This window comes from Sturnira hondurensis, unplaced genomic scaffold (genome assembly GCF_014824575.4).
Source record: "Sturnira hondurensis isolate 20B ecotype Veracruz unplaced genomic scaffold, ASM1482457v3 Scaffold0000167, whole genome shotgun sequence".
NCBI classification, from domain to species: domain Eukaryota; kingdom Metazoa; phylum Chordata; class Mammalia; order Chiroptera; family Phyllostomidae; genus Sturnira; species Sturnira hondurensis.
In genome coordinates this window covers 1,576,787-1,593,085 of record NW_028072798.1, presented here as the reverse complement: position 1 = coordinate 1,593,085, position 16,299 = coordinate 1,576,787, and the positions used below count along the sequence as shown (strand labels likewise).

The following is a 16,299-nucleotide window of genomic DNA, read 5'->3' as shown; positions in this document are numbered from 1 at the left end:
GACTATCCTTGGGATGACCCTTGAGCTGGAAAAACTGGCCCTACCTACTCTTTGGCCCACTGCCGCCGCCAACTTAAAAATAACATTGAGGCTGTGGGCAAGACAGTCAAGCCGTGTTTGACACTGAGGGCCGCACAAGCACACTGTGTGACCTCCTGATGGATGACACTTCTTAGTGGGCGACAAGAAGGAAAGGTTTCCAAGGCGGACGGGTCTGGACCAATGAGAAGATGAGAGGACGGAGCCCGAGGTGAACGCAAGAGCAGGCGACACATGAGCTCACCGAAGAAGTGCCAGGCTGTGGGTGTGAGGACCGACCCAGGGTGGCAGCCAGGCTGTGGGTGTGAGGACCGACCCAGGGTGGCAGTACCTGCGACCGTGTAGCACTGATTTGTATCGTAATTGTCCATCTTGCTGTGATTTGTCATAGAACAGCATCACAGGCAGGTGAGGAAGGAGGCTCTGGGGGCTTTCTCTCAATTCTCCAGTGCGAGGGATGCTCACTGCAACACGAGATGGAGGAGGGCGGTTTTTGGAGAAGACGTAGGGATATGTAGGGACCTCTTGATGCCGCATGCAAGGAAACGGCGGCACAGATGCTCCACGACCAGGATTCATCATCGGATGAGGGTGAGCTCTTGGGCAAAACGGGACAGGGGAAGCCCCCCGCCCCGGCCAGGATTGCTAGGTCAGATTTGGCTGCTGAAGTGACAGGTGAAAGAGGTGAAATGTGAAACCTGACGCTGCCACTGGGTGAACCCCATCGAAATGTTGGCTTAGCATTGCTGATGAAATACGTATCTGCCTCCTAGTAAAACGTATAAACTCGTTTTAAAAGTTAGTGTGCTTTAGATCGTGGATGGTGAGTGAACTATTACCTCGAGGTGTGAATCCTTAAGTATGCGAAGATTACAAAGTATTTATTTTAAACCTGCGATTGTTCGTTCTTGACAAATAATTAAAGCAAACCTCCAATATGCAGGGCTTTTATTAGCTTCTCCTCCAAGCCAGTGACTCTGTCCCATGACCTCAGTTGGCATGAACATGAGCTCACGAGAACAACCTTTGATTCCCTTTGTACAGATGTGAAAACTGAGACTTCTAGAAGCTTAATAACTTTTCAGAGTTAGGAAACGTCAAGGCTGCCTGAACCCAAAGGCTTTATTTTTACCACCAGGACTCATTTCAGGGAGTCAGTCTGAACGCGTTGGTTTCCAGTGTTGCCATTGTTACTTTCTCACTCCATGCACTAAAGCTGATGTTTGAGTTGGAGGTTAGCAACTGTTATAAAAAGAGGAAAACCTTTACACTGGTATGCCAATTTAATACGTCTGTGGATATAAACAGAAATGCTACATGTTTAATATGTCTGGATGATTGGGTCTTTCGGCCAAATATTGTTTCCGCAGGACCTCGTCTCCCCAAAATACACCATGCTTACAAACACGCCCTGCTATTAAGTTTGGAGATTAAATGGATGCATTTTGGTCTAGGTCTTTGCTACTCTTCCTCCAAACTACCCCGAGCAGCAAAACAAAACAATTAGCTACAAAATTCAGGCTGAATCCTCGTTTGCCTAAATTGCCTAGGAAGTTAGCCTCTGGCAGTGCAGTTAATTGCCTTTGCCACTGGGAACTTGTCTGCTGTGTGAAGAGACAAAAAGGGAGGGAAAAAGCCATGTGAACTGCTCTATTTATATACTAAATTAGCTGGAATCCTAAATCATCAAGAGCTAGCAAAAAGCAGGAGTTATACAAACTGCAAAATCTGTTCAAACATTGCAAAAACTAGTGTGAACTTATTCAAATGTTGTTTTGTGAAAACTTTTCTTCGGTCATTCCCCCCAAAATCAGAATACATATATTTGAACAAGTTACCTAAAGAAACCTCTAATTTAGTAGAAAATGCATTCAGCCCACTCTTTTAAAGTGAGGGGAGAGGGGGAAGGGTTTTCAGGAACATGAATAAAGGACGCATGGACAAAACCAAAGAGGGGTAGGATCAAGGGTGGGAAGTGGGGATGACTGGGGTGGGGGGAGTAGTGGGGAGATGGAGACAACTGTACTTGAACAATTAAATAAAATATAAAATAAAATAAAAACAAACCAGATCTTCTCACTGTTCCATATAAGTCTATGTCACAGAAGGTAGCAAATCAGTGTTTGAAGATGAAAGTTCAATCTAGGCATATGAGTTTTTAAAACAGTACTTTATTAACATGATCGATAATCTGGGACAAAAAAAGAGGATGTACAAGGAGTTTATGAAGTCAGTTTAAAAGTAAAGTACTAATCAATGACGTAATGCAACTTCAACTTAGAAAAGATGATCCAAAAAGATCAGTGAAATGATAAGTAGATGATAGGAAGATTCTGCAAGCAACCAGATATTTTTCAGAACTTGGCAAATTATCAAATTCTGTAGGAAGAAAATAACTAGATATCAGGTTAGATGTTCAAACAGAGTGGAATGGAAAGGTAATTGTATCCAGAAGAAATTTTGAATACACTGCAGAAATTGTTGAGGTTGGATGTCCATGTGTATTCAAGTTTGCTTGTTTGTTTGTTTTTCAATCTAGGAATTGGAAAATGCAGTGGGGACCTGGACAGACGACCTGGCACAGCTGACCCTATTGAAGGACACCCTCTGTGCCTACATCAGTGCCGATGATATCTCCATCCTGAACGAACGCGTGGAGCTTCTGCAAAGGCAGTGGGAAGAACTCTGTCACCAGGTACGATGCCTTCTAGACTCAGCATTAGCTCAGAAAGGTGGAAAAGTGGGAGGTGATTTGGAATGTCAAATGGCTAGGCCCATATTTAGACCCATCTTGTAACTCACAGTATACATGAAGGGAGAATGCTGTGGTTATTACAAAACATTTTAGGTGAACTTTGGGCCATCTGTGTGCAATGCAGTGAGCAGTTGATGTTTGGTGAGTTGTGCACTCCAAACCTGTGTTGTTCTGTGAACCAATGCCACCCCAATGAGTTCAATTAAAAATACCTCAGATGAACACAATTATATCTTACTATTATATGTGAGATGCATTCAAACTGGATTTTGCTCTCTGTTTCACTGGCTGGTGCAATATTTTTAAGAGGAAGCACAGTTTTGTGGTTCACAGATGTGGTTTTGGTAAGTGGACATTGGTGGTCTGTTCCTTACTTTAAACATGTGAAAACCATTGTTTTATGTGCAATGTTAGATAACACTGTGGAGCAGGTTTTATACATGGCACATTTATTGTTACCGTGGATTTATCTTGGTTGTTTTTAATAATTCATGGTCCACAGCATTTTTAGCCCTACTCCCTTCATTTATAAGTACCTTCTATGTGCACAGCACTTTGAAAGAGATCCCAGATTGGGTTTTGATTGGAAATGAAAGGAAAAGGTTGGTGGACGGGTCATGAGAAGACATGCAAGGCAAGAGGAATGACACTGATTAAAGGCCCACAGTGAGAAGAGGCCTTGACCCAGGGCTCTGAGACCTTCCACTCCAGGAAGCAGGCACCGTGGCTGTCATGTTGCTCCCTGTACCTGGTCACCTTGCCTGGTGCATCATAGGCTGTGATCCATCTTGGTTCAATGAATCAGTCACATCGATGATTGTGAGTGTCACAAGCCATAGTAGATGTCGCTATTTACCAAGTTTACCACTGAGCTGAGACTAAAGTCAGTTCAGAAGAATCTATACTGTGAAGAAAAACTGGGTAGAAACAAGCTAAAACAATGTAAACGTTGTAAGCCAACCAAGGGCAGAGTAGACTGCAGAGAATGGAGGAAATGCTGGTGGGAGAGGAGAAACCTTGAACGCAGGTGGGCGTGGCAGTGACAGGTTGTTGTGGAGGCTACGAGCAGGTGTGTTGGGAAAAGGCACCGGAACCTGCCCCGGGAGCAGCAGGTGTCCGAAGGATAGGCAGGGGCGTCTGAGAAGGAGCTTCTTGTGCCTCCCTCTTCGGGCCAACTAGGCTACGGTAGAGAGCTCTTCCCCCCCCCCCCACTTGTCCGGCGTTAGCCACGCTGCTCTTCGTGCCTCAGAAAACAGTCCACAGAGTTTAAGAGGCTTACAGCCTCTCGACTCACTTAACGTCAACAAGAAATTTGTTGATAGGCAAGTTTCTCTCTGTATGTTTAGATTAAAACCTAAATATTTCTCTGGCCATGAGCAAGAGGAAAAGTCTGGAGCACACTTGGTAAATGTGTGAAAAGTTCCTGATGCATATATGCTAGACTTTTAAAAGGAGAAATGTAAGAGATGGTTTTCATAAACATGCTAATGCTATGAGTTCAAAATTAATTAACCACTTTCCACAGAGCTCCCTCCATGTTCTCAGTGAAGACGATGACAAACTTACATGGAGCGTGATAATGTCACTCACAATATTTTATTCTTGTCTGAATTCTTCAGTCCAATATCAACACATGGCCATCCAATAAATTGCATAAATGTTAATGTAGAGACTTATCAGAGCAGATCATGTAAATGAAGGATAATTTGGTGAGTACAAATAGTGGATAATGATCCCAGCCATAGTTAGTTACTTTCATGAGTCTTAGTGAATTGTTTTTCTTGAAATTCAGAAAAGTCTAGCACAACTTGCTGCCTCAGTACTTTTCAGCGTATTTTGTAAAATGCATTGGACTTCTTTGGCTAGTTGATGTCTGTGAAGCTTTCAGAGTGAGAACACGTTACAGAGAGGGCTCTGAACTCCCCTCCCCTTTCGGCCTGAGGGGTCAGCGCATTGTTCTTTTCTTCTTATCCTTCCCTCAGTGTTTCTGACTTGACTTCTAGACTATGAAGTTCTTGAGGACAGGGGCTATTTCTTCCCGGTACATAGAGTAGCTAAGTGTTCATATGCTAAAATTTACACAAGACTTTGAGATATTTGTTTCATGTCTTTACACCTGTGTTTCTCCAAATATAAAATAATTACGAGGTTTCTGAATATTTGGAAGTTATGATCATGCAACATTTCCTGCTTTAGGAAAACTGATACTGTGAAAAGTGCCAGGAGGTATAAAAGGTATATATTTTCAGTTGTAAAATGAGTAAGTTCTTGGAACCTGAAGTTCAGAGGGGTGACTACAATACAGTATATAATGCAGTCACAAAACTGTACTATATACTTGAAAGTTGCTTAAAGAGTAGCTCTTAACTGTTCTCAGCACAAAGAAAAGGTAATTAGGCGAGGTGAGGGAGCTGTGAACTCATGTTGTGGCAATCATTTCTCATTATATACACGTCTCAAATCACACTGTGCAGACCTACACAATGTTATATGTCAATTATAGCTTAGAAAAGAAAAGAAAAAAGCTTGTTTGTAAAATTGCTCACCTGACTTACACAGGTTGGGGCAAAAACACGTTTACAGTTGTGTGTGTGTGAAATACAAATTCTGTGTTTATATTATTATTTATTAATTATTAGATTATTTTCCACACCAGCACTGGCACACCTACTTCTGCCCCACCCTGTGTGTAGACAGCAGACTGTGGGAAATGCCTTCTGAACACTGCTGTAGATCAGATGCTGTCCTGGGAAGAGACTGATACTTTGCACCTGTGGGTGGACTAGACTAGACAAGTAAGAAAAGATGAAGCAGTTTGAATACATGTTTCTAGAAACTTTCAAGTGTCTTAAGGCATGAAACTAAAGCATACTATCTCTCATGGCTTCGATCTAAAACATTATTTACGTCAGTGACTGTTTAGTCGTGGGTCATACCAAAGGTTCCAGGACAGAACTGTAAGGAGAAATATAGATCAGCTATTAGTTCTTGACTTAGTGTTTCCGGAGAAATTCTGTCCCGTATGAAACCACAAAAGGAAATGAGCTGTGCCTGTCTCATCTTTGCAGTTACAAACATGAGTGAAATGTGGCACTAATGCTCCGTAAAGAGCGAGTAGTCTGTTCATATTCCAGTGGAAGCTGTGGGTGAGCGGGCAGGAGTGATGGACTCTCAGATGAGAATGTGAAAGACGTGCTGTAAGTAGACACAGCAGAGAAGAGTTAATATGGAAAATTATTCCATTTTCAGATAAACTCCCCAGATGGTTTGCAGTCCTGTATGCAACCGTAGTTCACATTTGCTGTTATTCCTGTTTTGGTTTGTAGACCTGTGTGTAATTCTAGTTGAGGTATAAATATAACATCATTGTAATTGCTGGGTGTTTTTCAAATTGTCATGGTAAAATATTTAAAGTAGAAAAGGATGTATTTCCTGTTCAGCTGCCTGCCTCTGGAGGCTTTAGTTGGTGCTTGTCAGCTGTTGGCAGTGCAGTATGTTTACACCCCTGAGAAAACATAACTAAGTGCTAAGCTGATAAATTTGAGGGTTTCGTAGGAACCCAAAGAAAGAGATGTTAGCATTCCCTTATCATGCCGCTTCAACATTAGTTTTACAAACCAAAAGGAAAAGGTTGCCCCCATTATGAATTAAATCTTTTTGGAAAGCTTTTGGCACCAACTCGCCACCAGGGCTTGGAGTCCACCTGCTTCTCTTTCAGCTCTTGCTCTGCATAAGCAAATGGAAGCAACACTTCCAGTGTCGCTAAACATCAGAAATGTACATTCAAGCTGCTTAATAGAGATATCAAATACATTGATGTCAAGGAGGAAAAAATGAAAAGCTCAGGGAGTTTTCACGTGCAGGAGTAGCAGTCTATTAGTGACCAACTTTTGTTAAGTCTTTAGTATTTACTGGTCCCTTTCTTAAATTATTTTATTGTTTATTCTCCTATGAGCCTACTGTATTCCAGTAGATAGGACAATGCTTGGTACATAGTAGGTATGTGTTTACTACAAACAATAAATATTTTATTGGATTTATTGGGTTGATATTAATAAAATTATATAAGCTTCAGGTGTACAATTCTATAATACATCATCTGTATGTTTTCACCACTCGAAGTCCAGTCTCTTTCCATCACCATTTCTCTCCACTGTACCCTCTTCTTCCTCTCCCCACCCTGCTTGTCCTCTGGCAATCACCATGCTCATGGACAATAAACACGCATGGAAGAATTTGGGGACAAATGAAAGATTAATTTACGAATGAAAAAAATGAGGCTTAGAGAAGATGAGTAACCTTGCCCAGATCATATTATTAGTAGGTGATGAAGGCTGTTCTGAATCTCAGCAGCCTCTGAGTATTTGATCATAATGTGTTATAGCCTGTTTCAGAGACTCACGTTCTGCCTGTCCTGCCTCATACGGATCATAAACAAATGCTTCAAATGTGTCTTACCCTCTAACTCCCTGTCTCTTGAATGGGGACAATAATACCTACCTCTCAAGTAAATAGATAATATTTTTCTATCACACGGTTTTCCTACCTACAGATGCACATAACAAGACCTGTTTATCTTAAGTCTCAAGGGCAGGAATTTCGACTCTTTTCTGTGAAAATGGTTGCTTTGAGAAGTTCCAGTTAGCAAACTATTAAATACTTTCTGCTTCCACGTCATTGAACTAGAACAATTGGCCACACTCCTGACTCTGACGCTCTGTAAATGAGAGAGAAAAAGTCATATCCACCAAAAAATTCAAAATTGCAGGGTCCCAGCACATCGTACATTCTGCTGTCAGAGTTCTAGAGAAAGGGGGTCCCAGAAGGAGGGTGTGTCCCCTTATTCTCAGCTTCACAGAGGTGAGACGCGTCTGCAAAACTTTTTAACCTGTGTGTGTGTTCTTAGCCTTTTCCATCCCTACCAGTGTCCACTCCAGGGAGAGTCACTGCTCTTTGGCTGATCTGTATTTTTCTGCCTCAAAGAAAACTTTAACTTTTTTAGTAAAAGTACAACCATCCTGTATGATATTGACACCAAACCAGCTATAGTGTGAAGCTGGATCGAAAGCACCTGTAATAAGTGGATGTGCATGCAGCACCTCAGAAGTCAAGTCCCAGACACGACATCTTCCCCCTGCTATTTATCAGCAGGCCTTGTTGCTCTCCAGCTGGAGAGCAGCGTTCCTGGGGCTGAACCGCAGGGAACTATCCCTGAAGAGACGCCCTGTTGTTCATATCAACATACCCACTAGAGTTGGTTGGCTATTTCCCACTGGGCATGAGTTACACTGATTTTTCTTTTGCATTTTCTACTTTGTGCGACTTTTCAGCTCTCCCTGAGGCGGCAGCAAGTCAGCGAGAGACTCAACGAATGGGCAGTCTTCAGTGAAAAGAACAAGGAGCTCTGTGAATGGCTGACTCAGATGGAAAGCAAAGTTTCCCAGAACGGAGACATCCTCATTGAAGACATGATAGAGAAGCTCAGGAAGGTATGGAACACCTGGCTGCCTATGTTCTTCCCCTTCCTCATGTCAGGCATACTTGTAACAGGCACAGAAGATGACTTTGCTGATAATGCCTTTCCTGTCAAAGAAGCACTCTGTCATAGGCATTTTATGTTTTTAATATAAAATAAACTTGCATAGAAAGGCATCCTTTTAATTTAAAAATACATAGAATATTTTCTACTTTTTGTTTCTTTTTTTTACCTTTTACATTTACCATGTAAATGGTAATTTTCCAACTACCATTTACATGCAATATTTGTATTAGTTTTGGATGCACAGCATTGTGGCTAAACAATCATAAACTTTCAAAGTGTTCCCCTTCATAGTTCAGTATCCATGTGGTATCATACATAGTTATTACGATAGTATTAACTATATTTTCTGTGCCTTACCTTACATCCCCAAGATGGTTTTATAACCACCAATCTGTACTTCTCAATTCCCTCTCCTTTTTCAGCCCAGCCCCAGCCCTCTCCCCTCCGGCAACCACCAGTCTGTTTTCTGTGATTCTGTTTTTATTGTGTTTGTTCCTTCATCTATTTTGTTCTTTAGATTCCACATATAAGTGAAATCATATGGTATTTTTCTTTCTACAGGGAATACTTTTGGTTTGTTGTGAAATAGATTATTTGCTGATAATGTTCAACATTTTGGAGTTTTAGTTACCTGTTCAGTGGGAAGCATTTATGTGTAGGAGTTAACATCACAAGAAAAGAATTAAGAGAAAAATATCTTAGGACCAACTAAGATTTTCTTCATAAAAGAAAATTTTCTTCATAGATAGTCACAGGAATGAAGACGTCTCTGAGAATTTTGGTTTAATGTTATTTTCAAGTTACAGATAATTATTAAGGCATTTTACATATTCATATGCACTCAGAACATTTTTATGCCAATATAGGGCTGATCAAATTTACTAGCATTTAAAAATGTTTTTGAAAAATTTAGTGGTATTTCCACATTGTTTTGAATGATCATTTTAATTTTATTTTAGCTTATGTTTCTCATTAGCGCATGTCATGGTCTGATGTGCAGCGTTTTCCCCATTTTCTTGTTCATTATCTGTCCTAGCGGGAACCCCACGGGGCTGTTCGTTTCACTGGAACAAGGATGTGGTCTGTTTTGTTCACTACCTCCTTCATCCAGGGCAATGCCAGCCTCTCATAAGCACTCAGTCGAAATGAGTGAACGAATGAATTATAGTTCTATTCATTCTGAAAAGAAATGTATAAAGGTATTAGGATAATTATCTTTATCCGTACACACATACAGAGAGAAAAATAAAGACTCCAAAGCCAACGTGTAATATTAATTTACTTAAGGTTGCAAATTCTAAGGATGAGCATTTGCCCACTCAATACTGTAACTCTTTAAAACGTGGGCCCAGATGATAGAGATTTCATTTAGCCATCTCCTAACAGCTCTGCCCTTTGCTCCGTCCTGAGTAGCAGAGAGCGTTCCACTAGACGTGATTAATGTGCTGTAGGTATTAGAGTGAAGTTTGCTATAGAATAAATTTTGTCTAAGTGTATCTGTATTTTAATTAATTTACTGCATGAAATTTAAGTGTATAGTTTGGGGGTATGAGAGAAACTAGCTCTTAAACAAAATATAGCTATAATTGACAACTAGAGAAACTTTAGTTTTTTACCATTCATTTGGGTACACTGTTTGGCACAGTGCTAGAAATCATCTTTAAGTTATTAACTATACTATTTTCAGTATAGAATAAGTTATGAGGTTTAAAAAGAAGTCTTTATGAGCTTGCCTCTTATGCTGACTCTTTTGTAAAGGAAAGTAATTTTAGTAACATAGGAAGAATCAATTAATAAACAGACTGTAACCAAGGTACTGGTGTCTGCTGGCATTAACACTTAAAAACACTTTAATCTAAAAGACAACCCAAGAGGATTATGTTGCTGTAAATACTATCTTAAACTTGTAAATACTATCTTAATTCCTTTGAAATAAATATTTCTCAACAAAATTACCTCATTTCTGGTAAAACAGTGTACCTATTAGTAAGTACATCCATCGCATTGGTCTTCGAATCCCATTTTGTTCAAGTGATACAAAGATGAAGGTAGGTGGGGGTACCGGCCCGAGGCTAGCACTCAACATTAGGTTAGATTAAAATTTCACTGGCTCCTGTCATGCTTTAGGGGGCCTTTTGCCTAGCTCACTGACTTGAGAGGGTGGCCCTGTTACCACACTGACTTTGGAGCAAGAGAAAGTGAAAATGTTTATGCTCCTATAATACCTCTCTTCTTACATTTCCTGCATAACAGAAGCTTAAGTCAAAAACAGAAAAGTTGATTTGAAAGATTGGGTCTTGTCACTGTGGCAAGACGGGAAGAGGGTCACTGGTCGGGGAGTGCAGGCAGAGGTGGAGGGGAAGCGGCCCTTCATGTCACTTTGATCAGGCCATTTCGTGGTCTGTCCCTTGCACATAGGTCCTGTGGAGCCTGTTTACCCACAGCAGTCTTGTACATGAGCTAGTGAAGAAACTGGATAATTGAAGAAAAGTTTGTCTATATAAAAATTCAATCTGGGCTCTGCATACATAGTGAAAATAGGAGGTTCCGCTAGGTCTTGTGTACCTGGATGGATAGTCACATGGTGTTCCTCTTGCTCGAACTATTTCCAAGCAGTAGAAAACTGTAATTATCCTGTTTCTAGCAAAGCCAGGCTGCATGTATCAAGAATATGCTTTCTGACCTCCGTGATTGCTATTTATCATGCAGGATTATCAAGAGGAAATTGCTGTTGCCCAAGAGAACAAAATACAGCTCCAACAAATGGGAGAGCGACTTGCTCGAGTCAGCCATGAGAGCAAAGCCTCTGAAATTGAGTACAAGCTCGGCAAGGTCAATGACCGGTGGCAGCACCTCCTGGACCTCATGGCAGCCAGGTAAAAAGGGACCTCAATCAACAGGACACGTGTGTGCACAATTTTAAAGCATTCAGCTTGCCGTCCTTTCAGCTAAAGATGATCCAGTAAATCTCTCTGTGTTTTTTATCCCACCATTTTAATTCACTTTCATTAACTTTATTTTTTTGGTATGAAATGTATTTATTTATTTTTCATTGTTGTTCTGTTCCAGTTGTCCTGATTTTTCACTGTTGTCCTCCCCAGCCTCACTCCCCACAGTCAATCTCACCCTGTTGTCCATGTCCATGGTTTATTTATCCTCATTCTTCAACTAGGCTCTTGCCCTTCTTTCCTCCCTTATCTCCTTCCCCACTCCCTCTGGTCACTGCCGGTCAGTTCCTTGTTCCCATGCCTCTGGTTCTGTTTTGCTCATTTGTTTTTTTGTTGTTGTTGTTTATTATTAGCTTCCACTTATATGTGAGATCACATGGTATTTGTCTTTTACTACCTGGCTTAATTGACTTAGCATAATGATCTCCAGTTCTATCCATGCTGTCATGAAGGGTAGGAGTTCCTTCTTTCTTTCTGCTGCATAGTATTCCATTGCATAAATGTACCATGGGTTTTTTATCCACTCATTTACTGATGGGCACTTGGGCTGTTTCCAGCACTTAGCTGTTGTAAATTATGCTACTGTGAACATAGGTGTGCATAGGTTCTTTTGAATTGGTGTTTCAGGATTCTTAGGGTATAATCCCGGCACTGGAATGGCTGGGTCAAAAGGCAGTTCCATTTTTGGTCTTCTGAGGAAATTCCATCCTGTTTTCCACAGTGGCTGCACCAGTCTGCATTCCAACCAGCAGTGCACTAGGGTTCTCTTTTGTCTGCTACCTCGCCAGCCCTTGTTGTTTGTTGATTTGTTTGATGGCCATTCAGACTGGTGTGAAGTGGTATCTCATTGTGGTTTAGTTTGCATCGCTCTGATGGCTAGTGATGCTGAGCATCCTTTCATATGTCTCTGGGCCCTCTGTCCTCCTTGGAGAAGTGTCTGCTCAGGTTCTCTGCTCGTTTTTTAATTGGGTTATTTTTTTTCCTGGTGTTGAGTCACGTGAGTCCTTTATATATTTTGCAGATCCAACCCTTGTCCGAGTATCATTGGCAAATATGTTTTCCCACTTTCATTAACTTTAAAACTTTCTTTATAAATTTAGTGGTGTTTGCATTTAGCTGAAAGGGAAAAAGACATATTCGATCAAAATTTATTCCAAGGGAAAAAAAATTTTTATTTCAGACCTTCATGCATATTCAACTGCCTCTAAGGAAGGAAGCGAAACTGGTTTATAGTAATAAAATTAAAAAATAAAAAATGATTTACAACATTCCTACTATATTTCTGGTTAGCAGTGAATAAATCTAATTGTTGCCACTGTTTTGTTGTAAAAATAATCTGCTTTATTGTACAATAATTTTGTGCTGAGCTTGAATAAGCTCAGCACAAAATTTTGTGATAGCTGTAAGTGTCTGCCTCATATCTGAAAACAATACTACATTTACTTTCTGTCGCAGAAGGGCAGGGTGAGTAAAAAGGACAAAAGTCAAAAATGAAAATAAACAAGGGTCTACACTAGCATATAAAAGTCTGATATGATTGAATGAGATACTATGTTATTTGACATGAAAAGAGGAAATGACTACGTAGATGTTTCACTTCGGTGAACTTTGCTACATGTTGACTGTAGGCTCCATGCAGGGCAGGGACCTTCGTCCATCCTGCTCACTGTGTTTCACAGACACCGGGAACAGTGCCTGGGTGTAATTCGAACTCAGTGGATATTTGGATGAATGAGTGAATGAATGCTTGAATATTTGAATGGATATTCTTCTTCATGGCAGTTAGGAGACTTAGAACTTGAAAACTGCTTTTGATTCGCAGCTGTACGATTCTGATTTTGAAGCTATCCTCCAATATGCTTTAAAAATTATTTAATCAAAAGTATATATATACTTTGACATCCATTACTATTTTGTGTTCCTTTGGGGTGTACAGCGTGGCAGTTGGGCGTCCACATACTTTACAAAGCACTCCCCCTGATAGTTCCAGTCCCCGCCGGGAACCATACATAGCTGTTACCGTATTATTGACCCTGTTCCCTGTGTTGTACTTGGCATCCCCGAGACTCTTCTGCTACTACCAATCTGCACTTCCCAACCCCTTTGCCTCTGCCCCTGGGCTCCTTGCCTCAGCCACGCTGCGTAAAGATGCACGTGAAATAGCCCCTGCTGAGCACTGTGTGCCCGCACAGACTGCCTGTGCGCGTGACAGTTTCTCCGTTAACTGCATTTTTTTTCTACAAGGGAGTTACCAAAGAGGGTCAAATTGAAGAAGGTGAGATTATGGTGTATTTTAATGAAACAGAAATGGAGTAGCGGCTCATCTATTTTCAAAATGTGTAGCAGTCACACTGTAGCAGCCAACAGCTGCTGAACCCTCAGTTTGGGCCAGTGACCACACACAGGCTTTGTGGGCATCTTTTCGCGCATGAGTCCCAGCACCCTTTGAAGGGAGCTTTATTGGTACACCTGTTTCCCAGAGACGGAGGCGCGGGGCCAGGTCTGCTCATGGTCCCTTAACGTCCTGAGGGGCAGAGCGTGCGCTCCCTGACTCTGCAGCCCGCGTTCTGGAGCGCTGTGCTCTCCTCCCTGCCAGACTTGGGACTTCCCTGTCCCTATTCTAGAACATGCAACTCAGGGGAAGTAAGTTCTGTTATTTACGCCAGCACCCTAAATCATTCCTGGTCTTTGGTTTGTACAGTACTGACAATATAACAGTGACGGTAGGTTTTGAGGAATAATTTTTCGCCCTTTCTTCAAGGAGTTCATGGTAAGAATATAGACAGGCAAAGAAATGAAGTAGAATGGCAAGCCAAATGCTCTAGTCGTGAGGATTTCCAACTATAAAGAGGTGAAAGCATGCGGTTCAATGAAAGTCAGTTTTAGGACCCCTGTGCTGTAGCGGTGTGGGCGCCTCACTCACTGATAACAAAATCTTGTTTCAGAAGGAGAAATGGGAGCTCCTCGTACTATAAACACCCTCCTTAGGGAAGCCACGCTCTTGGTGAAGGTCCCTAGATTCTTTCCGTCCACTGATGACTCATGGGTTGGCGTACACTGCCGAGGAGCCCAGGCAATGTAGTTAATATTCTTTTTAAAACTTTTAGTGGCTCGGTGATGTAGAATAGGGGGGTGTACTATGCCAGAGATGTTTTACATTTAATTTGATATGATTTAATTGTAAGCTGCTAGCTTCGTGTATGCCCAGCAGTTAACCAACCTGTCAAACGAATTAGGTTCTTTCTCCTCAAACTCACGTTTATTTACAACTTTAAGGTCTGGTTGTTTACAGGACAATTTTCTACATGTTAGTTTATTTTTTTCCAAAAAAAAAACATTGGTAAATTTGAATCAATGAAATATTTCTAAGGTACACATACTTTGTACAATAGTCACTGAAATGCTCGTGTGTCTGCCTGTGTGGAGTCTCATCACACAGATATCGTTCCTGCAGGAGGCTTTTGTGTATAATGTGTTGCCTATTTCTAACTCCCTTCTACCAAAGCAAACCAGATGCTGTGTTAACCATTGATTTGCCCTGCAGTTTTCAATGCCACGCTGTGTTCAGAGTCTTCCTGAAGCCTTTGTTTCCCAAACGACCCTCCATCACATTTGCGTTCCATTTCCTTATTGACTGGAACTTCACTAGCGCGCAGCCTACATGACCATCGCCCACGCCCATCTTGGAATATGTCCTGCCCGCTGAAATACTGAGTTTCTGTGATTCAGTCTCACTCACCACACTTCCTCTTCCAGCTTTGTTTTGCACTGATTCATTATAACAGAACATAATCTATTTTTACCTTTTGATATTTTTATGTACTTTGGTGCTCCTGTGGGAATGGAAAAGCTATTTTTGAAGGAAATCATACTTTTGGATAAAAGTATGATTTTACTTCCCAGCTAACAGAAACATGGAAAAGTGAGAAAGAGCAAAAAAGAGAAAAAAAAAATTCACCAATACCAATCTTACTACTACATACAAATAGAATATGAAGTTGAGAATCAGCTTCCATTCACCGGTGGATTAACTTAGACAATTCTGAGTACAAAGTACATGTGTTTTGCATTGCATTTTTAAATTGCCACCAAGCATTGTCAATATTTTAAGGCAACCCAATTTACTCAGTTACTTTCAGGGCTCCAAGAATCTCTCTATGGGAGATTCCAGCATCCTTCCCATACTTTCTAGACCTGCTCAGTCCAGTATAGCAATCACTAGCTCCATGTGGCTACTGAAATTTACTGAAATAGAATATAATTAGAGCTTAATTTTAATTATAGCCAGTTGTACTGACAACATTTCCAGTGTTCAATAACTACATAAGGATGATGGCTATGTTATCAGGCACCGCCAATAGGAAATATTTCCATTGTCCCAGAAAGTTCTACTGGTCAGCACTGGCTAAAATAATTGGAAGCCTCTCTGAGTCCTTGTTTTCATCAAGAGTGAACATGAGAAACAGTTGTCGCTGTAATTCTGATAAAACTGTCTTCAAGGGTTCTGGCTTTCCCCTCATCAGTGAGTGAACCCTCTGCAAAAAGCCACGCAGTGATTTTTCCAGAGCTCAGAACTGACAGGAAGTCTGTCCGGTGGCGTCAGTTGTTCTGTGTGTCTTATAATAGACAGTGAACTGTAGAACTGTTTCCCATCTTCGGGTCTAAACGGGTCGCACTCAAGTTATTGGCTCTGTTGCAACGACCTAAAAAAACTAACTGGATTCTCTGATACAAGTATATTCTTCTTCCCTTTATCAAACCTAAAGTCTCCATCACCAAAGCAAAAGTGCACTTCAGTTACTTGCCTCCTTTTTTAAAATAACAGTTTTATTGAGATACAATCCATGAATGATCCAACTCATCTATTGAAAATGTACAATTCATGGATTTCTACTTTATTTACAGAGAGGTGCATTCATTACCCCCATCGATTTTGACAGTTTCTTCACCCCAAGTAAAAACCCTGTTACCTACTAGCAATCAGTTTTTTCCTCCACCCCCCCCCTCTTTTCCCC

At 41.0% G+C, this 16,299-nt stretch overlaps 1 protein-coding gene across 8 annotated transcripts in view; it reads left to right on the top strand.

Moving 5' to 3' along the window:
* The window catches only part of SYNE1 (spectrin repeat containing nuclear envelope protein 1), a 407,591-nt gene that overhangs the window by 341,527 nt on the left and 49,765 nt on the right, over positions 1-16,299 (top strand). For all 8 annotated transcript variants that reach the window (XM_037051212.1, XM_037051453.1, XM_037051603.1 and 5 more), the window contains 3 exons: positions 2,579-2,734; positions 8,125-8,283; positions 11,046-11,212. In XM_037051212.1, coding sequence (XP_036907107.1) covers positions 2,579-2,734; positions 8,125-8,283; positions 11,046-11,212 — 482 coding nt within the window. The remainder of the gene's footprint in view (positions 1-2,578; positions 2,735-8,124; positions 8,284-11,045; positions 11,213-16,299) is intronic.